General features: G+C 33.9%; 4 protein-coding genes across 13 annotated transcripts; 2 read left to right on the plus strand and 2 right to left on the minus strand.

Annotated features, from left to right (window-relative positions):
• On the plus strand, positions 1–16053 carry LOC122400262 (gonadotropin-releasing hormone receptor). Of its 7 annotated transcripts, none has more exons than XM_043401623.1 (6): positions 1–135; positions 6120–6778; positions 13239–13422; positions 13526–13728; positions 13949–14070; positions 15574–16053. In XM_043401623.1, the coding sequence occupies exons 2-6, from the start codon at positions 6191–6193 to the stop codon at positions 15692–15694; spliced, it is 1218 nt and encodes a 405-aa protein (XP_043257558.1). In that variant the 5' UTR covers positions 1–135; positions 6120–6190; the 3' UTR covers positions 15695–16053. The 7 variants fall into 7 exon arrangements, with proteins under 7 accessions (XP_043257558.1, XP_043257556.1, XP_043257555.1 ...); XM_043401621.1 differs by lacking the exon at positions 1–135 and adding an exon at positions 433–511; XM_043401620.1 differs by lacking the exon at positions 1–135 and adding an exon at positions 519–896 and having other exon boundaries at positions 5988–6778.
• Positions 6796–13231, minus strand: LOC122400264 (protein SON-like). Its single transcript, XM_043401627.1, has 2 exons — positions 10944–13231; positions 6796–10881 (listed from the first exon to the last, which is right to left on the minus strand). Exons 1-2 carry the CDS (start codon positions 11085–11087, stop codon positions 10183–10185), a joined length of 843 nt encoding a protein of 280 aa, XP_043257562.1. The 5' UTR covers positions 11088–13231; the 3' UTR covers positions 6796–10182.
• LOC122400260 lies at positions 15719–22809 on the plus strand. Of its 4 annotated transcripts, none has more exons than XM_043401617.1 (10): positions 15719–15787; positions 16378–16404; positions 18007–19093; positions 19178–19369; positions 19431–19624; positions 19704–19879; positions 19951–20203; positions 20516–20667; positions 20755–20914; positions 22599–22809. In XM_043401617.1, exons 3-9 carry the CDS (start codon positions 18017–18019, stop codon positions 20892–20894), a joined length of 2184 nt encoding a protein of 727 aa, XP_043257552.1. In that variant the 5' UTR covers positions 15719–15787; positions 16378–16404; positions 18007–18016; the 3' UTR covers positions 20895–20914; positions 22599–22809. The 4 variants fall into 4 exon arrangements, with proteins under 4 accessions (XP_043257552.1, XP_043257549.1, XP_043257551.1 ...); XM_043401614.1 differs by having other exon boundaries at positions 15721–15787; positions 18004–19093; XM_043401616.1 differs by lacking the exons at positions 15719–15787; positions 16378–16404 and adding an exon at positions 16435–17346 and having other exon boundaries at positions 18004–19093.
• Positions 20959–24670, minus strand: LOC122400263 (ubiquitin carboxyl-terminal hydrolase isozyme L5). The gene is made up of 6 exons (XM_043401626.1): positions 24595–24670; positions 24349–24412; positions 22078–22183; positions 21792–21979; positions 21511–21708; positions 20959–21443 (listed from the first exon to the last, which is right to left on the minus strand). Exons 1-6 carry the CDS (start codon positions 24668–24670, stop codon positions 21140–21142), a joined length of 936 nt encoding a protein of 311 aa, XP_043257561.1. The 3' UTR covers positions 20959–21139.

Genomic DNA, 24670 nt, shown 5'->3' on the forward strand with positions numbered 1-24670 from the left:
AACGCACTGCTTTAGAAAACTGTCGCTGGAAATTAAACGCAATCGACATAAATACTTCACTATGGAACTGAAACAATTAATTCTCAAGTTTAAATGTCAAAGGAAACGAATTTAAATTTTAACGAGGTTAAAAAAGTAAGTACTGAAACAAATTTTTAAGTTACGTAGTTTACAAATGTCTAAAATCAAAATTTTCGGTTCCATTATTTTAACAAATGTATGGCTTTCTATATTCCGTTGAATGAATTTATCGCGACAAAGTAGTCATAGTTGGAAAATTACAACGTCGTGCACGAACATTAATGATGTTTCATTAGAATACAAAATTGAATAGGAAAACACAACGTTGAACGAACCGGATATCGACGGGGGAAATACCTGAAGGGCACAGTGCGTGCGTGGCAATTTTCATCGGAAATTGATCGATAAACGCGTCATTTAAGTATAAACATTCGAACGAACGCGGGGAAGCGAGAGAGCAACAAGGCTCTCGTGAAAACTGAAAAAACTGGTAAACACTCTCGGTGTTGTCTTTCGTTCGACTCGTCGTCAGTCGATTTCCATCCCGCGAACGCGTTTGTCGTATCGAAACAACGGGAGATCGCAGATTCCATCAACCTCAGAAATTGTTATAACACGTTAAAAAACTATTGTGCATCGATTGTACCGTATTTAACATATCGTTTTCGAATTATCTAAAAACCAAGTGGTTATAAAAGTGATCAAACGCAAAACAAACGCAGAAATCACGCGTTCCTCCGCTTCACTTTTATCGTAAACTATTTACTCGCTGTTTCGATAAACTTTGGAAACTAAAAATGTGGATCGATGTGATAAAACAAGACTCCTGCTAGGATAAAAAAAAACTCGATAAACGACGCCAAATGTCCACAAACGTAAGCAGTTTTGTTTTGGTGTTCAGTTACCGTACGATAAAGAGTTGTTATGAAAACAAACGTATAATATAAGTGTAATTATCTGTAGCTGATTGTTCAAAAGACCAGGAAGAAGTAAAGTTACATGCATTTAAATTAGGTGTTGTCGTGTGATTAAAATCGCTCGTACAAGTATGATTATAAGTAGAAAATGTGTACAGCAGATAAATTAAATGTTTGCTTAAGAAAATTATTACCTTATCGTATATGTATGATGTTTTGAGTTTCTGTACTGTTTTTGTCTATGCTAGGAACAGAGTAAATATATAAAAATATTAAGTAAATATTATTGTAAATATTAGGTAACTTTTACTCGGATATAAAATTTATATGGAAAAGCATATTCGAGGTCGAATATTAATAAGAACATTTCTTATGTACATCCTGTTTTATTGGTTTTAGGAGTTTTTAAAAAATAATATACACTTATCACACTAATCGATTTTCATTTAAATTGCTTCTAAATTAATGAAAGTGAAAGGTGTCAAAAATCAACTATATTCAAACGGTTTCGAAGAAAATGCAAAATAATTGATGTAATAAATTGATCCAAAGTATGTGAAATTGAGATTACGACGAATACAGATTCTGACTGGTTGCACAAAGTATTTTAGTGAAATTTGCAAACAATTGTTTACAACCATAGGTATACGAACCCAAAGCAAATCGTGTGATCGAGTGATAACAAAAAACTCGTTTCGGTGTTTTTGTCGCCATCGATATCTTGCAAACTCATTTGCCGCCAAACAAATGACACTGTCATCTCAGTTCATCAGATACAAAATGACACGAACGCGACCTTCGAGCAACAATCCATGAATATTTTACTTTTAAAACATTTACAGCCGCTGAAGCAATGTTACGTTTTAATCTTCGGGTTTGTCTTGATCTATAGTCCTGTTTTTAGACCGATAGATGGTGTGAAAAGTTTAATATTTGAAAAACATATAAGTGTGAAATTATTTTTATTTCAACAAGTGGTTAGATGCACGATATTATAAAGCTGTTTTTTTCAATTTCGTTTTCGTTCTAACACCGGAAGCCTACAGCGACGATAGAGTTTTGTAAATTGCACGCGGCTCCAAGTTAATAACTCCATAAATTGAATTTTTGTACAACCCAACGAGTTTGATAGTAAAATCACTGATAAAAGCCATTAACTCTCGTACAGATACAAGGAGAAAAGAAAGTAAATGGCGGAGCGTACGATAAAAAATTAATCTGAATAAGCACGAATTTACAAACTGTAATCTTCGATGTCACCGTCCATTTTTGTTCTATTATTTTCGCTTCGTTGGCAACTTTACACCTCGTAACGTGGTCGCGCGAAACGAATTTTTCTTGAATAGAAGCACAGAAAATTATGTAGCTCCATTTTTTTTTTTTACCCAAATAAGAATATTGCATTTCGATCGTCCGTGAAGTCTGTCACTTTTTGCACGATCAAGCTCGAATCGTATGGAAAAAAAAAATGGATTACGAATCGTGTCGTTTACGGTGAATTGGTACGTCGGTCGCATTTAATGTGATAATGAGTTTCTTCGCCACGGATTTGACGCAGCGTCTGATTAATTATTATACCGGTGATTCGACGTCTAAAAAACTTGTCCGTGTTGATTAGTGCACTAGCAAAGACAGTGGACCTTAGTATCGCTTATTCACACGCAGATATCTTAGTTTCTGTTTCATTTTTTGTTCTCGACGTTGCTCAACACATGTGCTGAAGAACCGAAGAGAATGGATGAGAATTGCCGATCAGAATTGTTAAAAGAAATTATTTTATAATAATTGGGATTCTTTATTGGATAAATTGATAACTAATAACATCGTGAAAACGCAATTTATGGGGAAAATAGTAAGCACGAGAAACTCATTTTTGAGCACGAATCAATTATTATACTATGGATCGAATATCAAAATTTATAGTGATTTAATCCAATGTTTTTGCTTTTCTTCGAAGCGAATTCCTTGACAAAAATTGATTTTATTTCAAATAATGGGAAAATTATTCATAAAACACGAATTAAAAATCCAAATTCAATGCAGTCGACGCGTCGACGTATTAACGCACCAATGACACGAGCTTTGGCGCCACAATTATGGCAAACGTTGTAAATAGATTCGAGCGATAAAAGTTTGAACTATCGAGCATCGTGTATATTTACTTTGTACACTTGTCGTTTATACGAACGTTTTTTACCGACATTGAAACTTTATTTCACTATAGATAAAACTAGTTGCGCAGTGATTAACTGTCACGACCGTTCGAATGCTGGTATTAAAATGAAAAAGTGGTGTCCTATGGTGCAAAAAATTATTTGAAATGCAAAACAGAGCGGACTCGTTAGGTATACGTAATTGATGTACGACCGTGCATAATGTTGCTTCGCATAAAATCTTAATAAAACTTTGTATACGCAAAAAGTTAAATCTGAATTGTACGTTTCGTTCTTTTTCTACGATTTACGAGTGAATTGTAGGATGTTAATACTATTTACAGCTCGTGCGCTGTAGTTGGGATAATATGAAGTGCGCGCACGAAACACAGTTTTAAACGCGAACGCGAAACTACTTAGAATTATTTATTCGCTCTTTCAAGAATGCGAAAGGAAGTTGTTCAATGCCGGGGTTGACCTAACTTCCGCTTAATGATTTATTCGTTCGAGACAAACGAAACTGGCTGCGATAACAAAAAATGAGTACGTCGAGTAACACCTTGTGATTAAAGAGAATCACTCTATCGAACGGTTATCTATAACGGAAGTGAATTCTGCTTAACACGTAACGAGCGTGTCATTAAAATATATGACGATACAGTTTTCAATGTTTTACATTTTTATAGAGAGTTGTTAGAGCACCGCGTCTAATTTATTATCCTGTTGCGTTTTCGACAGTGCTCGAATAGGTTGGAAACAATAAAAATGTCCCTGATACTTCTTGTTGAAATGAAAAAGTAGTGCCGGCTGGAAGAACAAAAACATATTTGAAATGTAAAATTCGATGACTTGTTGGGTATACGTAATTGGTGGATAATTATGCATAAATACTACGCTTTAATCTTTTGAACCCCGATACGCGTTGAGATTTCCATTTTCATTTCAATTTTTGGTGCTTAAATTGCAAATTGTGGTCGTTACAATAACGTTTGCAAAGTTATAGAAGAATTAGAAGTCTTGGGAATTCGTGAAATTATTCTAGTTTATTGCAACTCTATATACTTCATAAGGCAATAAAAGACATTTCTTAGTAGAAAAAGACATTCAGGTATTGTGGGAACAGATATAACCAAAATATTTTTATATGTTTAATAGTAGATTTGAGAACTCTCATCTATTGTGAAAATGATGGTGATCGTTCGTAAGTTAATTTCCTACTCTGCTACTTTTCTTCCTGTTTCTATGACTCTTCGACTCGTTTTAAGGCCGTTAAAATTACACAACACTGAAATAATAGCATTTCATACTACTTCGAAGTGAAAAATTCCCAAGAGTATTGTGATGAAAATTTCATGCGCCGTATTATACCATTAGGGGTCAAAGAGCCAAACTCCACGCATAAGAAAAATTAAATCCGAACCGACATTCAACGATACAACTTCCAATCGATCAATCGAAAGCATAGAAAGCACTCTACTCGTAGTCTTTTATTTACATTATAAACGCCCTTTCTATGCCCTCTCTATTTTTCAGCCAAAAAATTCTCAAAGCCGTGCCCCGTTCGCTCGAATATTTCAAACATTTTTTAAATCTTGCGTTTGATGGAACAAACAACCCCTAGCGTAACAGTCCATCAAGCTCTCAAAAAGTACAATATACAGGGTATTCGACCACCTCTGGGAAAAACTTTAATGGGAGATTCTAGAGGCCAAAATAAGATGAAAATCAGGAATATCAATTTATTGGTTGAGGCTTCGTTAAAAAGTTATTAAAAAATTAAATTAAAAAATTTCAAATCATTCTAAAAAAATTATTTTCGGTTGCTGGGATCAATTATAATCATTTTTGGTGAATAGACATACTCTCGAATTCCTATGCACTTTCGAGAAAAAAATTGAAGTAGGTGGACTTTGTCGACAAAATTAAAAAATTTCAAATTATTCTAAAAAAATTATTTTTGGTTGCAGGAGCCAGTTACAATCATTTTTGGTCAATACACATACCCTCGAATTCCTACGCACTTTCGAGAAAAAAATTCCTTATCGAAAATATAATTTCTGGCCAGCAATGTCACTCAAAAATTTCATGCGTATCTTTAAAATGTCATAAATTCTAAACAGAATGAAGGATTTTAATGTTTAAAAAGGCAAATAACGCGTATTTTAGTCAAGAATATGTAGGAATTCTAACAATAATGAAAAAGTTATTCCTTGACGCCGTAAAATGAGCAAAACCATATAAAAATAGTCCAATTTTCAAACTGCCATAACTCTTACAATAGTAAATATATTTCAATGAAATTTATTTCTGATATAGCTCATGGGTACCTACAAAAAAGTATTAGACAACTTTTCTATAGGGCGTCACACAAAATTACTAAAAATGAAAAACGAATTTTTAAGAAAAATCGACAGGGGATGCCTAACTTTTTCGATGAAAAAAAAAATTTCAAATCGTTCTGGAAAAATTATTTTCGGTTGCAGGAGTCAATTACAATCATTTTTGGTGAATACACATGCCCCCAAAATCCTTCGCACTTCCAAGAAAAAAATTCAGGAAGGTTGATAAATTTTTCGACAAAGTTAAAAAATTCCAAATCGTTCTAAAAAAATTATTTGTGGTTGCAGGGGTCTGTTACAATCATTTTTGGCGAATACTCATACCCCCAAATTCCTACGTATTTTCGAGAAAAAAATTCTTCACCGAAAATATACTGTGTAGCCGGAAATATTTGTATAACTTTTTAACGAAGCCTCAATCAACAAATTAGTATCCTTGATTTTCGTCTTATTCTGGCCTCTAGAATCTCCCATTAAAATTTTCTCCAGGTGTGTCTGAACACACTGTATAACCAAGTGCCTTAAAAAAACTTTTGTACTACGATTCCTTGATCTAGAACCTGAACCAGCTCTTTGGTGTTCTCAATCTCCATTTTTAAATTTCCTAAGCATATCTGAGACAACGCTTGCTCAAAGAAACAATCATCGAACGAGGGTGTTTGCACTTAAAAACTAATTATGCCGAACAGCGACTAGCTGAGCGAAGAGGACCGTCCAGGAGGACGATGAGCGGGAACACCGAACCGGAAGTGCACAGAAGATGACCGCGTTGATGGCCTGCGACAACCTGACCGACTTCGTCGGTCATTCCCGCGGCCTTGACCTGGCGTTCAACGCTCGACCATGGCAAAACCTGAGCGATCCTGACCGGTTGCTTCGCTTCGAATCGACGAGCAACGTCACGTGCCTGGAACACGCGCCACGTTTAACGCCTGGTATCTTCTTCAAGGTCATCATCCTGACCATCTTAGCGATCCTCAGCTTCGTGGGGAACGTGGCCACCATCTATTCGATCGCGAAGAACCGCCGGAAGCAGCACAGATGGTCCACGGTCTACGCTTTGATTCTGCACCTGGCGGTGGCCGACCTGCTGGTCACCGTGTTCTGCATAGGCGGGGAAGCGATGTGGAGTTACACGGTGACATGGATGTGGGGGAACGCCATGTGCAAGCTGTTCAAGTTCCTCCAGGTGTTCAGCCTCTACCTGAGCACGTTCATACTCGTGCTGATCGGCGCTGATCGATTCATCGCCGTTAGGTATCCTATGAAAGGATTGAACACTGGTCACAGGTGTCTGAGACTGGTCATCCCCGCGTGGATACTGTCCTTCGTCCTGGCGATCCCTCAGGTAAGATTAGATGCTAAACTTAACGCTTTCAGGACTCAATTTTATGTTTCTTAAACAATAGTTCACATCACTGCCTATTAAAAAGTAATCGAATGTAAGATTAGATCCTAAACTTAACTCTTTCAGGACTCTATTTTATGTTTCTTAAAAAGTAGTACACATCACTGCCTATTAAAAAGTAATCGAATTTCAGTTCGATTGTTTCTAAACTTATGAAACTGAAGGGTGTAAAAAATCGGCTATATTCAAAGGGTTTCAAAGTATGTGAAATTGAAATTATGACGAATACAGATTCTGACAGGTTCCACAAAGTATTTTCGAGTATTTTAGTGAAGTTTGCAAACAATTGTTTACTCAGATAAGATTATATTCCAAAGTTAACACTTTCAGGACTTTATTTTAAGTTTAACAATATTGTGGCGCTGCTTTGCTGGTGGAGGTGGCTTTAGTTGATATTTAATAAAACATCTTTCTACATATATAACATCTGGTGTTATATGTAAGCATTATGGCTGAGTAGTGCCAATTTTCAAACGTTAAAATATTTAAAATGGCGTAAGACTACGTTTCCCTTCTGTTGGTCTACAGAGTCATTTTCTCTGCCTTCTTTAGGAATTGTTTTCTTCGAATTAGTAGATTGTATCGTTCTAGGATGTTTTGCATATATTTGATAATGTTTCACGAGTACAAGATCATTTGTTTCATACAAAAGTAATGATTATTATAGGAGTTACGTGTCCTTGATTCTGTTCATTTGAAACGAATGAATCTGAAAGCATGGACTAAGAATCTGTCAATGCTTCTACAAGATTTCGTCAGGTTTGGATTCTTTCGCGATCTATCCTTTGGCTTCTAATCTCCAATAAGGTAGTCACTGTGCTCGGCACGAGTTTAATGCTAATAAAATTGGTTTGTGAAATTTGTCAAACTTTTTGCCTCGAGTCTACTCCAGCCAAATTAAAAGTTGGATCGTTACATCCGTGAAACCTATTGAATGGCACTTTTGCAATTAAAAAGTAATTCAAAATGGCTGACATTCGACTGCCACTTAAGCTCCGTTGGAAACGTAGCTTCGAGAAGTGCACTCGAGCAAATCGATATTCTATGAAATTACAAATAATTTCCATATAACAAGCTGTCTCGTAAATAGCAGGTAGTTATGTTGCATCGATAAGCGTGGAAAACTTATCTAGTCATTCAATCATACCGAGATCTGTAGCAAAAAATGACCGGGAAACCAGTTCTCAGATTTGTTCGTTCTTTCGAGGAAGTCTCTTATTTATCGAGCTTAATTAAGACCCCATTCGATAGAAATATTTCAGAAGATAAAATATACATAAATATTTGAAGATTAATTCAATTATACTAAAGAGTAAAATTTTAACATAAAAGTATTTTTTCATACGATAAGACGAAAAATATACCATAAAAGTATATCATAAACCGTAATGTAAGGTTCAAAGTCAATAGGCTTTGCGGTAGTGAAAACAGTTAATAATTAAATAAATATTATTTATTAATTTTAATATTACGGCACGAATCAAAGAGTTCCTGTAAACATTAATATTAAATTCGTTCTTAATAGCATTCTGTGCAATCGATTCTCGATGAACCGGATATAACTAATTATTATCGAATACGAGTTTATTATTAATTGTTTCGTGAGATAAACAGAAACAGTAATAACTGAAAGTCATCCATGAACGGTTAAAATTTAGTAAATCGTCATTATTAAGGGTTGTAATTTGACGAATCGAGTACTTTCTCGAGAAGTAGACGATTCAATCCTCGATGTGTCCCTTTTTTGCAAGACTCGAGAACTCGTATTCATTGCCAGTACGACAGTTTTTCGTTTCCTTAATTAATGGCCGTAATTAACACGGTTATTCAGGATCTCTGATTAATATATAAGAGGATTACAGAAGAGGCTCACGTTCGACGACGTCAATTAGGATCCCATTTTCTCGAGCAGTCTGTTAGCTATTTAATCGCTCGTTTTTCCTGCCCCGATTCGAATCCATTTACTTCGAAACGTAGGACTAGTCATAGCCGAACGCAGAGTACAGAGAACAGCGGATAGACTAGTTGTGAAACATGGAAAAAAAAAGACAACTGAATATTGGTGACTAAAACGATGACAGAATATCACGTGTTGCGCATTTTTTTTTTTGTTAAAAAAAGAGGAAACGAAAATTCATCGAGGTGCAAAATAATTCTATTCCCGGTGAGAGAAATTCAAATATTCATGTAAATTTTAAATGAAATAAAAGGGAAATGGAATTAAATTGCTTCGTTCACCGGGGTATCAATGTCTATAATATTGGGAGAAATGAAAGGAAAAAGTGTTTAAAACGTTGCATCGATTTTAAATTTAAATGGAATCAGCACCGAACTTTATGCAAATTTCATAAATTTTCTCGCTCCACCAAAAAGTTATTTAACTGCTCCCCAGGTCTGTAAATCGATTTTGCACACGTGTTTCATGAATTTGAGAACATATAATGAAATATAATCGTTGAAAGATTAAGAAATAAATTATTCGTAAATTTTCAAAATTACATACGCTAAAAGAAAATTGAAAAAAGCATAAAAACATAGCAAAGAAATAAAATGCTTAAAAATAAAAATGATTAAAATTTACATGTTGATACAAATATAATTCCAATAATTATATCAGTCAGCACGGAAAATTGGATCGTGGTTAATGAAACTAAAACGAAGTTAAACAATGTAATTTGTCTATTTTTGCTCGAAAAATACTCTTACAAAATTTCTCTTATTTAATATGCAAACAAGACACGGGTATTAGAACTGTGATTCTCTATATGATAACCAAACATGTACAATAAAGAAAATACTCTGAAGTGAAAAGGATACAAAATTAATAGATTAATAATGTAAATTATTATAAAAACGTCGATTCTCGAGGTTGTTCTTCTTGATCTTCTAAGTGGACGCAACTGACGATTTGACAAATGGTTCTCGAAACGATTCTGTGATACTTTTTGCACGGCTGAAAAAATATTAATTCATTATTCTCAATTGTAAAAACTACTCTTTAAAAAAGTAGGACAACGATTTGTAAAGACAAATGTTCACTGAGCAAAGAAGTTCTAATAAATAAATCTAGTATCAATGTGGATTCAGACTCTAATTAAATATTCTTAATAAAGAAATTACGGTGTAAGATAAACATTAATTTTGACCCATAGTGAAGTGTCTCCATTGCTCCAGTTGCTAAATAAATTAATTACCTCTCGTAGATCAGTATTGCCTGAAGATGTGAAGTTTATAGTAACAGGGATTGTCTGAGAACAATCACACGTCCCAAACTTCCCAGAAAAAGACGATCCAGAGGGCGCCAGCGTATCGACAGCCATGTTTAATCTGCCATGGTGGAGATTTTAGACTTCAAAACTGTCTTGACTACTAGATGTTCGTCCTGGCGAAGGGTTTCGTCCCTTTTCGTTGGATTTCGACCGTCGCCTCCGCACTGTCTCGTCCTTTGTCTTCCTCTGCGGCTTCTTCCTCGAATCCCTCTGCATCCACTGCTCTTCCGGCGCGTCCTGGAAGCCATAGTCCTGCGTCTTCTCTTCCAATCCAAGCTCCCTTCTTCTACCGGACCGTCTTCTCTTGCAACCCCTGCTCCTCCTCCTACTGGGCCTTCGTCTTCTCTTGCAACCCCTGCTCATCCTCCTCCTACTGGACCTTCGTCTTCTCTTGCAACCCCTGCTCCTCCTCCTGCTGGACCTTCGTCTTCTCTTGCCACTCCTGCTCCTCCTCCTGCTTGACCTTCGACTTCTCTTGCAACCCCTGCTCCTCCGTCTCTTGCTCCTTCGACTCCTGGACCTCCGCCTTTTCGAACTTCTCCTACCACTCTTGCACCTGCATTTTTTTCTACGTTTCGTTCGCCTCTGTTGCTTCTTCTTGCACTTGCAACCCAGTTTCTGCTGTCCGCGGCTCCTGCGGCAGAAATCCAGCAGATTCACTTCCTGCGCGGCGATCTCCTGGCACTTCATCTCGCTGCTGGTCGGTAGAACGTAGTTGACGCCGGTTTTCTTCAAAATGCCGTACGACACGCCGCGTTTCAGGGCCGTCAGCATCTGTTTTTTCGAGAAACGGTTACGTTTTGGAACGAATCGCGAAACGGTTCGACGGAACACACCTGACGACGCGCCACTTGAGGCGGAATGTTGTACATCGACGATAGATAATGCAAAATCTCACGGGACGAGGAGCCCTTCGCCTCGCGAAGATTCCTGATCGCGGAGATCACCATCGTGAGAGCCTTCGCCGATTCGTTCACCATGATTGTAGCGTCTCACAACTGTAGAAGCATTAGTTTTTTAAATTAACGCTTTTAACGTTACAGAACTCATAAATATTATTTGTTAAGAAATAAAAACTGCATTTCAATGCGAATATCGACACAACGGATTGGAATAAAAATATGTGCAATGAATGTCGGTAAATATAGCGTGAAGGATAACTCTTTGAATATAGAATTCTTGCTTCAAAAGCGAGTTTGTTTCACTGGATGACACATAATTCTTACGTTTCAAACGCTAATATCGATGCATCGAGTCAACAATATGCTTGGATCCAGTAATGGCATCGGTGCGACATACTTTTTCGCACCGATTATAATGCAATGCGACGATTAAGCATTCGAAGCGTCACTGTATACGGACGTCAATTGATTTAGACATGATTTGATTCATTTGCATACGTAAAGTATATACGAGCAATCATCGGGCAATAAAAGATGAGTATAAGACCAGTAAAGAATTTTAAATGGTATCCAATAACGCGAGACAAAATTTTGTTATATTTTAATCAGTTCTCGGGTGAATAATGCAATAATTATCTCGCGTCAATGTTTGAAAATTATTTAAGAGATATTATTACGAAGTTAGAGGTGAAAAATAATATTGTAAGACCGAAGAATGCGTACCTTGACCAAGAAGATAATAAAATGGCGCACAGATAGTCTGCGAGCCCGATACTTGTAAGAATCTTATTCATGGAGACTCTTAATGTTCAATCCATACTTTCGATAATTTTTAATCGTTCAAAGGGGAAATACGGCGAATTTTCTATTGAAACGATGAGCCAAAAATTCCTTGCGTCACATTTCTGACGAACAATCGACGAACGGACGTCGATATTTACAAATGAACGATGACACACGACGGGCTATCTCGATACTGACTTCTCGAAACGTTTGTCAGCAAGTAAATCATTTTTCGAGCACGCTGGAACGCTCAAGAAACGTTTAATTGATTTAAATGATCTTAAAATTTAATGAAATCAACGAATTTAACGAAACAACGAAACTTTTAAGTATGCAGCGTCAACAAAATGGCGCTGTGCAAGCACTAGACTTTCACTCGTGGTTCTTTGTACAGCCATATATGCTCACTATTGAGAATTATTAGGTGGAAGGTTGAATAAAATAACTACAAATGTAGAGTGATTAATTACGAAATAACGAAGCTTTTAAGTTTGCAGCGTCAACAAAATGGCGCTGTTTAAGCATTAGACTTTCACTCGTGGTTCTTTGTACAGCCATATATGCTCACTGTTGAGAATTATTAGATGGAAGGTTGAATAAAATAACTACAAATGTAGAGTGATTAATTACGAAATAACGAAGCTTTTAAGTATGCAGCGTCAACAAAATGGCGCTGTTTAAGCATTAGACTTTCACTCGTGGTTCTTTGTACAGCCATATATGCTCACTGTTGAGAATTATTAGGTGGAAGGTTGAATAAAATAACTACAAATGTAGCATGATTTATGGCAGTCTGGTTTTCAGTTGAATAGCATAACGATCGGGAAGTTGCACATCGATAGCCAGAGGTACTGATTGAATCGGATCGTTCTCATAAAAAACTTCACCGACATGGAACATGTAATTGTTAATTGCCGCCATTAATCTTGATAACGATGCTCTTCTAATGAATCCATTGTTTTCCATGTGTTTGATACCGCGATACAAAAGTTGAGTTTCATAGAATTCTAGGACTCGTTTCTTCTTCAGTCACATCGAATTACGAAACATTTCGCTGTAAAAAACGATTACAGTTCGTTGGAAAAAAACTAGAATCTCCAATTCATATGTGACTGTCAACTCGTGTCTGAGACGTAAACAAATCAACGAACAAGTGCCGCGGAGCATACATAAAACACGTAATGAATTCCAGAAACTAGAACAAATTATTTAATCGGTGAACCCTAACAGCGATTATTAACGACTCTAGCGGATTGTAAGGCTGAATTAAAAAAGTTTAGTTGTTTCTTTCGTCGAAAATGATCTTAAATATTAAAATATGTAGCTTTAATGTGGAATCTATATTTTATACAATCACAGTAATCTCTTCAGGATCTTTGGCCTTAACATCGAGGATTCATATTAAAATGTACTGATATAAAAATAAACGTCTGTTTCGATTTGCAGGTCATCATATTCCACGTGGCAAAAGGTCCATTCCTTGAAGAATTTGATCAATGCGTAACACATGGATTTTACACAGAACCATGGCAGGAGCAACTTTACGTGTCTCTCAGTTTGATTTTCATGTTCCTGTTACCTTTAGTCATCCTTATCACCACTTACGTTTCTACGATAATTACGATCTCTCGTAAGCATATTTTGAGGATTTCTGTGTGCTCAGATCATTCTGCAACAAATGTTTCTTAATAATATTTCTAATATTTCTTGTATCGGAAACCAAATTTTTTCAGGGAGCGAGAGAATGTTCAAACTAGAATTGAGTAATAAGAACGTGTGCAGAATGAACGGGGACCTAAACAGAAGGAAGTTGATGCATCGAGCAAAAATGAAATCGTTGAGGATTAGTGTCGTCATCGTAGCCGCCTTTATACTTTGGTGGACGCCATATTACGCGATGATGATAATCTTAATGTTTCTTCATCCTGATAAACGCGTACGTATTTTTGCTCTGCGATCAAAGTTACGCTGTTTAATACGGCAAGTAGAGGGTTATTTATTTCTTTTTCGATATTCTTATTCGGAAGAACAGACAAATCGTACGTAAAATAAACCGGGGCCACGATTTTGGTAGAGATTTGTCACCAAGGTCCGCCATAGTGTATACACGTCAATTTACAATACGTTACTATCTAACAAGCCCGTGATATTTTCAGGTTAGCGATGAATTACAAAACGGAATCTTCTTCTTTGGCATGAGCAACAGTTTAGTAAATCCTTTGATATACGGTGCGTTTCACCTATGGCCGCGGAAAAAGCGTCGGAATTCTTATCATAGGTAAATGGATTCTTCGTACTTGTTAACAAATTAATTAGGCACGAATAATATTTAAAAGTACTTAAAATACTATAACTTTGATCTTTTATTAATATAAATATACATCTCACAAATATTGTTTGTGTTATATTTTTATCTAAAATATAAGGAAACGAGGAGTAAAGCAAAGAGAATGAAGGTTAAAAGATAAAAATTATGATAGTGATTTGATTTCGATTCTTCCGGAAATGATTATTATTTCTCTCGAAATTTAATTTAATTCGAAATATTAGGAGCGCAAAAATCTTATTCTAATCTGTATCGGTAACGTGCATTAAATGCAGCAGATGGCAGCTGCAGCCAGGTATACCTCGTCTGTGCTTGCACCTTATGGGCTTTCGTGGCCCCACAGACGAAATCTGCGAGTAGACCTCACATCCAATGTAATTACCAACAAGTTACACAAATGAACACGGGAGGTAGTAAGACAGAAAATGAAATTACAGAAACATTCCTCGCAACACAGTATATTTTCGGTAAGGAATTTTTTTCTCGAAAATCCATAAGATTTCGAGGGTATGTGTATTCACCAAAAATGATTGTAATTGACCCCCGCAACTAAGAATAATTTTTTAAGAACGATTTCAAACTTTTTAATTTCGTTGAAAAATTTCTGCATCTGCCATCTGTCGGTTTTCCTTATAAATTCGTTTTTGATTTTTAATAAATTTGTTTGACGACCTACGGAAATGTTGTCTAACACTTTTTTGTGGGTATCCATGAGCTCTACATCAGAAATAAATTTCATTGAGATGTATACATTATTGTAGGAGTTATAGTTGTTTGAAAATTACGTTTCTTTATCCCTTCCATAGTCAACTCACATGTGTTTTACTCATCAATACTAATTCAGTAAATAGTTTCTCAACTGACCGTCATCCATGAGAAGGGGGCGCTAAAATCATCTCCGAATTTTCAGGTCGGTATGGCAGTCAGATTGGGCCACGAAAGTGCATAAGGTGAAAGATCTACTCGTATACGTCGTCTATGGTGGCCCAATCTGACTGCCATACCGACCTGAAAATTCAAAGGTGATTTTAGCGTCCTTTTCTCATGAATGGCAGTCACTTGAGAAACTATTCACTGAATTAGTATTAATGGGCAGACAACTATACTGTGTGCATAAACACCACGTGTCGAAATTAAAAAATTACAAATCATTCTGAAAAAATTATTTTTGGTTGCGGAGGCCAAATACAATCATTTTTGGTGAATACACATACCCCTGAAATCCTACGCACTTTCGAGAAAAAAATTCTTTAGCGAAAATATAATGCATGGACAGAAATGTTTCCCCGAATTTTCATGCGTATACATTGTATATAAAAAATCATAAATTCTGGACGGATTGAAAGATTTTAATGTTTCCAAATGCAAATAACACGTATTTTGGTGGAGAATATTTAGACATTCTAAGAATGTTGGAACAGTTGTTCCTTAACCTCCGATTTTTGTGATTTTCAGGGAGTTGTCTACGCTACAACGACGACTTACGCCGACTAACCACGATAGCAGCTTCAAACGAGATCCGCGGGAGATGCGAGAACCATTTTTATCAAAAAATAATTCAAATACTACTATTTGAATATTAAATGCGAAGTTTCAGATCGAAACATTTTCATCAAACTTTCAACACCGACGAGAAAAACAATAGGCATATACACACATCATTATTATAGTATGAATCCTGTATTATTTTATTAAATTTTGATGTGGATATTTAAAAGTTGTATTACTTTATGCAGTATGCTGACTGCCAACGTGTTTAAAATACTTTACGTGACGTTTATAAATTTTTACAAATTCTTTTTCTTACAGATGAAATTATTCATTTTTCTTCCTATAAATATACACATATAAAGATTAAACAAATGTTGGATAATAGTAGTTAAATACAATTTTTAAACATTCTGCATTGAAACTTTTCAATTTCAAAACCAATAAGCAGTCTATAAATATTTATTTTGCTAAATATTAGCAATAATTAAATAAGACCAAAATATGTATAAGAATATCAGAATCAAACAATTAAATATTAATTATATTTTATCAACGAATAATGTATTATAATACACTATGTAAAATACCTTTTTATACATAAATTTCAGTAAAATAAATATTGTACTCGTAATAATAAAATTTATATAGTTTATTTTATTATTGATTATCTTAATAATAAAATAATTTCACATTGTCTTATACGTATTATACATATATTTTAGTGTCATACATTCATTACGCCTATACAACATTTTTTTCACATTTCAGGTCCATCGTTTAAAACCTACGAAAAATGTAAGTTTATTATAAAATTACTATTTCAATATTTCCTCCCGCGTCTTTAAAGGCTGATATATCGTGGTATACGTAAAAATTATCACTAAAACTAAATAGTACTTTTACGTTCCTGTTGTTTCTTTGGCCAATAACAAGACCAGATTTATAATTGAACTTTATATTGTATTTAGTTCTAATATTATAGGCTATTTTATACAGATACAGTATACTTTCAATTTTAACACTTTTACTCTCTGCCATGCGTTCTCACACTCAACTTCAAAAACGGGGTTTTCCCCTTTTTTTGTTCCAACGCTTTTATAAGCTTCCTAGATGGCACCACGCATCCATTCCTCTTACATAACAGACAGACACAGATGCAGAAAGAAAACTCTTTCGTCAAATTGTACCGAATATACAGTTACACAAACAATGCATTCTCCACGCTGCAAGTGACAATTTTTACACCCGGATTCAAGAAATAAAATTTCCCCCATCTATATTCGTTATTTTAAAGTAAAAGGCCAAGTTTGCTCTTATAAAGATATAATGAGAACTAGAAAGTTTTATTTTATGTTGTGTTTACATACCGGTGCACGCACGATGTCGCCTTGAAGCAACGACTACCGAATGCACGTGCATGATGCGATGGTCGGTCGTGTTTCTGTATCTTGCTTACTAAAAGTATATCCTATTCACTTTCCTTGTGGGTAGTTTATGGGTGGGCAAATCTCAGTACAAAATAAAAATTCTTTTCTACCCAACATTCAAGTTGACGAACCTGTTTTCGTTCTTCGAAAGCGAAAGTTATTCTATACAAAATAGTCTGTTCGACTATTCAACTCTATTCGAGACGTTCTTCAAGATTAATTAATAAGATTTGTTCTGAGCAACTACTTCATCAATTGTGTCCAAATTCAACAAGTAGTAGTTGAATTGTATCAGTATACAAATTAACAGGTTAGTTTCAGCATGTTATGGACGATTGTTGTGATCAATGTGATCACTGTAACAAGTATATCGACAAGTAAATAATAAAAGTAATGTTACGTTCGAAATATTTAAACGTCATTTGTTAGCTGATTACATCAGAACATACGAACAATTCAAATCTTTCTTATTATGTCTCTATCAACAAACATAACCTCGTCTGAATTCGTTGTTGCGGCAAATATATTGACAGAATGATAATAACAACGAAATATCTGAACATTGTTTATTATATGATTCGAAATAAGAATAGCATTCGATGAGCATCCTTTTTATTCATAAAAAACAATCTTAAGTAACTGTATTTAACGCAAGTAATTCAATTGTTATGTGTTTAAAAGTTTAATGCAGTCGTAAATAGTTGTAAATTTCCACAGGAGTTATATGTCAAAATTAGACAAATTGGGATTTGTCTGTTACTAATAATTCAAGAAAAAAGACATTATATTAGCAGTTAAATATTATAGTAGCATCTTAAATAAAAACCCGTTGTTCTATCATTTCTACCTTTAATTTATAATTTTATATCTAGTACTTAATATTCGATAAATTTAAAAATAATTTCTTTAAAATATACCAAATAAGATTATATTTCTGATAAGGTAATCAAAACTTTGTTTCTTTCAGTAGTATTTAAAAAATGACTGCTAATGTGTTAAGTCCAAATACAAAAAGTTTACAACCTCTAAAGAAAAGAAAAATACAAAGAAGCGATACAATGAATAATGATTTGGAAAATAATGTTCAAACGATTCAAGAAACACAGAATAGTATAGAGTGCACGAGTAAAGAAAATAAAGATACATTGATGCAAAATGTTGTCTTAAAAAATTCACCTATTACAAAACACAGTAGCAATGAAAATATTAAAATTGAGACTGCGGATACATCACAAAATAATGTGGAAAATTCAAATATAATAGGAATGTATAATAATAATAATATTATTGGAAATGATAACCAAAGTTCAAGAATTAGTATTTGTAAACTAGAGGATTTACAATGTACTCCCACAAAAAAAACAGAATTAAACGAATTCATAGATATACAAAACATTAAAACAGAGAATGTAAATAGTCCTGACATATTTAGTCCTAGTTCTTCAAATATAAATACAATGGAATGTTATCCTAGATATATTAAAATGTTACAAGAAACACCAACGTTGTGTGAAAAAGAAAATTATTATGTCAATGAATATAATACCCCTTCTAAACGAAAAAAAAGAAAACTTAGCGACATCAGTGATTGCGATCAAATATCTGATATGCTTAAATCAGAATTATATGATGTAAATTTAACTGATATGGAACCCATTGATATGCTGCATGACTTGACTTCTGTGATAGACTTTGAAGAAACTAAAATATCCTCGGAATTTTTATCTTCGACGGCCAATGATGAACAGAATGAACACAATATGGAAATGTCCAGAGATCCGCAAGTGGATCCTCTTTTTATTGCCAATTGTGATCTCTATAATACAAACAATGAAGATATTGATAATAAATATACAAAGAAAACAACAATGGCTATACATCATTCAGGGGAAGATGTAACGACAGAATACAGTGATGAAACTGAAAACGAAGATAAAGATGAAGATGAAAATAGAAAAGTTAACGATGAAATTTATGATACATTGAAAATGGTGCTTGGAGAATTAAATATTCAATCAGACTCAGAAAATGAGCAAAAGCTTGAAGATGCTAAGAAAGTGAATATTCAGTTCAAAATATTTTCTAATTATTCCATATTTTTAATTTTAGATATTGTTTCATGGGATTTTTTGTTATTTTAGAGGTTGTATGAATTAAAAGTACAATTGATACACAATATACCACCGCAACATAAGATTGAAACTACAGCAGGCTCGAGAGCGTTGTCAAGAACAGAGAGGCAATTATTTTCAAGTTATGGACCAATAAAAAATGGCATATTTTCACCTGCTGAAGATAAAACTATCAAGAATAATTGGATAAAATTCTGTGAAGTATGTCTGACAAGCATTATAATATGATTCCTTTAATTCATAAAATTATTTGTACATGCAGATTCATAATTGGGACCCTAAATATACAGAACCATTTCTTTGTATGAGAAAAAATAAACGATATTGTATCAGAAATATAAAAGACAGGCAAAAGTTTGTTCAATTCATAGCAAATGGATTACCATGGAGGACACTGTATAGTGTGTATAACAGATTTAAAAATATATATGATAAATATGAAAAGACTTTCAAAAGGTATAGTATTAAATATTCATGTACTGCTATAACTTCAATTTCAGTTACATAAGTATATTGCAATTATACATGTTGGTAGATACACAGTAAATGAAGACGAACAAATATTATTATTCATGAAAAATAAACGAACAAAGAGAAAATATCGAAAGAATAAATTTTGTGATCTAGCCAAATCGTTAGGGCGTACAAGTCATTCAGTTTGGTTACGTTACCAGCTTCTTAAAAAAATGCAAGAAAGCCATACAGGGAAACGTGAGTTCTTAAATTCGCGTTTAATATTTTACGTCGTTCTAATCTTGAAAACACATCGAATTTCATTGTAGCATTATCACAAGTTAAATGGACTTTACCTTTAATTGGTACATTCATAAAAGCTATTATGAATGTAACATTGTCTGAAAAACTAGAAGATTTAAAAGATGCTACTTTGCCAAAACCAATTTGGTTAAAGCTAGAAGAGAAATTAAACATAGACCATAATGTACTGAAAGTGCTTTGGATGCATCAATTGCATATGCAATTGTTTTGTCTCGAACCGATTTATTTGAATGATATGAAAATAAAATTAATTGAATAGTAAGTTATTATAAAAATATGTAACTCTCGTCATTCTACTCGAAAGGAATGCCATCGCCTAAACACCATAGCGATAATCCCGTATGTGTTTGCAATCGTAACTTTATGAAAAGGTTGATATCGATCGATCGATCGATGATGACAACTACTGCAATGGAGACCATTCTAATTGTAAGAAACAGAATAAACCAGACGACTATAAACTTAACGTCGGAATTATCGCCGCAGTGGCATTGCTTTTGTTTACTGATGAGAGAATCATCCTGTATAAAATATAATACTTTTGTTCTACATAATAAGATCCTGTTACAGCATTTATGGAAAAGGAATCGCACATACTCGGGAAATAATATGGCCGAATGTTGCCAAATATTTCGAGGGTGTAACTACTGTCTTTTTGTGTAAAGTATTTTTTTATCTTGTAAAAGAAGCTACTATGAAAATAGGCAAGCAAGACTTTCTTTGTAAGTTTAGGAGCAGTAGCAACAATTATAGTTAATACAATATGAAATTTTTTTTTTTTAGAAAATAATCATACTTTTTACTTTCAGGTATTGTGGAATACTTGTATAACCATAAAATATCTGACATAAGAAATGAATTGACCGATAAATTTCTTCCTAGACTATCGTATAATGACGGGACGGTAGAAATTATAGATCAAAATGCAGACGACAATAATGATACATAATAAGAGATGTTAATGAAAAAGTTTGTTAAAAATAAAGAATATCTTATTACATCATTTATTAAAATCCAGAATCTTCCAATATGACATCGTTATTTTAGAATAATACATTTGTTGACATTATAAAAAAAATTTTTTTTTTATATTTACATTTATTTTTAAAAAGAGAACAGTACAATTTATTTATCGATGTCTATACATTATACATACAATGCACCGATATTTTCATCCAATTACAAGATTCAAGTTTAAACTGTGTTCTTCTTAGATTGTTTTTCCAATGCCTTTTCCTTTGCTCTTTGATACAAAGGTACAAGCTTACCTTCTTTGGCAAGCATCTTAAGCAATTCCATTATCAATGGCAGATAGTTATGTTTTCTTCTGATATTTTCGATCTGATATCTCTTGGATTTTCGTATTTCTTTTTCTATTAATGTCTGTAAACGCTCCAACTCGGCCGGATCACAAACATTAGCTTTTTGTCGTTCGTATAGCGTTTTTCTATCCGTTACGATTGCCATTAAATTAAAATGTATTTCTCCCTCATTATATCTATAAATAATTTGTGATCAACATACGAAATGAGCGAAAGGAAATTTTAAATGTTTAAATTACTTACTTATTTATTCTTTTTTGAATTATGGGTTTTGCTGCTTGAACCCATTGTTCTCCAAGTGGACATGGACCTAGATCCATTGGTCCATCTTTCAATCCATCTAGCTCATATAATCGACCATCAATCGGTATATAACTTACAAAATGAAAAACATCATCATCTTTAGATGCTTTTTTCGAGTCATATTCAAATAGTGTTTGCCTGTAAAAACATTTGTTATTTGTAGTAAAATAAAAATAATCCTTGTTTCATATTTTATATACATGGTTACTGCATGAAAATACCTTGAAAAAGAATTATGTACTTCTCTTATTACATCGGAATTGCTAAGAGCAAGCCCTCTCATATTGGCATCAAAGCTTTGGCAAAAATTTTTAAATTCCTCCAAATTCGGCCCCAACGATATATCGGAATGCTTACAATTTAATAATACACTTAATATTGCTTGTGTTGCGCATGCATTATTAATCACCTGAGCAGGCAGAAATACTTGGTTAAATTTTAGTTATTTTACAAATATCGAATTGATGATATTATAAATGGTTAAAAACCTATCATCACAATGCTTACCTGTTTTGCAAAAAATATTTTATCCAATCTATTATCTTGAACAACATTTCCAGATGGTTCATCATCCTGAACCCATTTGAATAGAAATATTAAACCATGTATGGGCCTAACAGAAAAATCACAATGAACTAATCAAGAATTCTATTATTCGTTTATCAATCTTTAGTTACTAAGTTTATATTATTACAAATTCATAAACTGCAAAGAGCTGGTAAGTTTACAAGCGGGACGAAAGAAGGGGAATAGAGGTTTTCCATTCGCTCTATCTGTCCCCACCACTGTTCATCCGTCTCATTTAGGGTCTCGGTGATAAGCCGCAAATACGTGTAGTAAACGAACGGAGACCTTAGACCGTAAACAATCGAGCTCCGCATTCCTGTGCCTCGCAAACTTACCAGCTCCCTACAGTATTTTATGTTCGTAATAAACATTATAATATTAGGAAAGCTATTGTAAATAACATTACAAATTTTGATAATGAATTTTTCAAAAATTACAGACAATTTTATTCAATTTTTCAGGAAAGCACACGCTGATACAATTACCGCTACCCTGCAAAGTACTTACGTAAGTAAGTTTATAAGAAAATTACGAAAACCTTTGTACAACACTGTACTTCTACAGCACTGGATAACATCATTTTTGCTTAACATATTTAAAAACTAAATTACTTTAAAATAATGACGCGAAGAAATAATGAACTATAGTGGCTTTACATGAAAATATACAGGGTGTTCGGCCACCCCTGGGAAAAATTGTAATGGGCGATTCTAGAGGCCAAAATGGGACGAAAGTCAAGAATACCAATTTGTTGATTGAGGCTTCGTTAAAAAGTTATTAACGTTTAAAGTTCCGACCTTCTCGAATTTTTTTCTCGAAAATGCGCAGGATTTCGGAGGTATGTCTATTCACCAAAAATGATTGTAATTGACCCCCGCAATCGAAAATAATTTTTCCAGAACGATTTGAATCTTTTCAATTTCGCCGAAAAATTTAGACTCATACGCCCTGTCGATTTTTCTTACAAATTTGTTTTTCATTTTTAATAAGTTTGTTTGACGCCGTACAGAAAAGTTGTCTAATACGTTTTTGTAGATACCCATGAGCTCTACTTAAGAAAAACGTTTCAATGAGATACGTTCACTACTGTAGGGGTTATGGCCGTTTTAAAATTGGACCATTTTTATGGAGTTTTTCCCATTTTGCAGGGTCAAGAAACAACTTTTCGAATATTTTTAGAATTTCTACATATTCTTCGCCAAAATACGCGTTGTTTGCCCTTTGAAACATTTAAAATCCCCCTATCCGTTCAGAAGTTGTGACATTTTAAAGATTCGCATGAAATTTCGGGGGTGCATTTTTGGCCTCAAATTAGATTTTCGGTCAGGAATTTTTTTCTCGAAATTTCGAAGGATTTCGGGGGTATGTGTAATGACCAAAAATGATTGTAATTGAGCTTTGCAACCGAAAATAATTTTTTTAGAACGATTTGAAAAATTTTAATTTAATTTTAACGAAGCCTCAATCAAGAAATTGATATTCTTGATTTTCGTCTTATTTTGGCCTCTAGAATCTCCCAATAAAATCTTTCCCAGGGGTGGCCGAACACCCTGTATAAGCAAATTATAATTTATTAAATTAAGGTTACGTTAAATTAAAATAATATGCTTCTGTAGAATTAAAAAAAATATTTGTTTTTAATAAGTTTTCGGAACGTAACTCCCCTTTTTATACTGGTTCTGGGTCTCATATAACACGGTTTCACACAACATGGCATTTTCTAGGAACCTATCTACCGTGTTATAGTAGGAGTGAATAATCTAAATTATTAAAAAAAATAATAGCAACAAGTCTTTTTCGTGTCAATTATTACAAATATTTGTTTATCGATTCGATGTCATAAACAAATGAGTATGTCCTTTGTTTTTTAATTTTGTCCTTTTTTACATGACATAATTTTATATGTATATTTTACTCAATTTAGTAAATCATATAGTTATAAGTAGATTACTGTCATTAGGAATGAGTGTACAATTCTAACCTTAATTCGATTGTTTGTATAGTACACGATTGTTTACAGTGTTGCAAAAGCATTTAACACATGTATTATTTTCATTCGGTACGCTTTTTACAAATATATCATACTAATTTGATACGACCTTATTTACACTGAAAGTTCGATACAAATCAAGTACTTCGTACGTTTATCAAATATTCAGTGTAAACTACTTCGCCAATAAATAGGTTATGTTACCTAAATTTAATACTCACTTCAAATTATCGAACTGGTCATCATCCAAACTCCATAATTCTTCCACTTGAGCTCCTTTAACACCTATAAACAAACGTATTAACTGTTTTAAAGATATATGCTCAAAAGTGAAATGTTTCAAAATGTAAATGCAAAAAGCAGTTGTCATCAAAAGCAATTATTTTTAAACGTAAGTTTACACAGATTATTTTTGTGACAATAGAAAAGGCATACAATAATTTTATATAAAACGGGTGAAAATTTACCAAATTCTTTGATTAATTCCGTAAAAACGCCAGGATCACTTTCAATGAGACACCAATTGCCCGCTGAGTCCGCCAT

Source organism: Colletes gigas, unplaced genomic scaffold (assembly GCF_013123115.1).
Source record: "Colletes gigas isolate AHSC1104 unplaced genomic scaffold, ASM1312311v1 Colletes_gigas_Sc00016, whole genome shotgun sequence".
Classification (NCBI taxonomy): domain Eukaryota; kingdom Metazoa; phylum Arthropoda; class Insecta; order Hymenoptera; family Colletidae; genus Colletes; species Colletes gigas.

Coding starts and splice junctions, on each gene's coding strand:
- LOC122400264 (XM_043401627.1), bottom strand. CDS start 11,087: ATGGTGAACGAATCGGCGAAGGCTCTCACGATGGTGATCTCCGCGATC. Junction 10,882..10,943: donor CTCAAGTGGCGCGTCGTCAG/GTGTGTTCCGTC, acceptor TCGAAAAAACAG/ATGCTGACGGCCCTGAAACG.
- LOC122400262 (XM_043401623.1), top strand. CDS start 6,191: ATGACCGCGTTGATGGCCTGCGACAACCTGACCGACTTCGTCGGTCAT. Junction 6,779..13,238: donor TCGTCCTGGCGATCCCTCAG/GTAAGATTAGAT, acceptor TTCGATTTGCAG/GTCATCATATTCCACGTGGC. Junction 14,071..15,573: donor CGTCGGAATTCTTATCATAG/GTAAATGGATTC, acceptor TGTGATTTTCAG/GGAGTTGTCTACGCTACAAC.
- LOC122400263 (XM_043401626.1), bottom strand. CDS start 24,670: ATGGCGGACTCAGCGGGCAATTGGTGTCTCATTGAAAGTGATCCTGGC. Junction 24,413..24,594: donor GGAATTAATCAAAGAATTTG/GTAAATTTTCAC, acceptor GTTTGTTTATAG/GTGTTAAAGGAGCTCAAGTG. Junction 21,444..21,510: donor ATTCAAAAAAGAATAAATAA/GTAAGTAATTTA, acceptor AATTATTTATAG/ATATAATGAGGGAGAAATAC.
- LOC122400260 (XM_043401617.1), top strand. CDS start 18,017: ATGACTGCTAATGTGTTAAGTCCAAATACAAAAAGTTTACAACCTCTA. Junction 19,094..19,177: donor AGCTTGAAGATGCTAAGAAA/GTGAATATTCAG, acceptor TTGTTATTTTAG/AGGTTGTATGAATTAAAAGT. Junction 20,204..20,515: donor AAAATAAAATTAATTGAATA/GTAAGTTATTAT, acceptor ATCCTGTTACAG/CATTTATGGAAAAGGAATCG.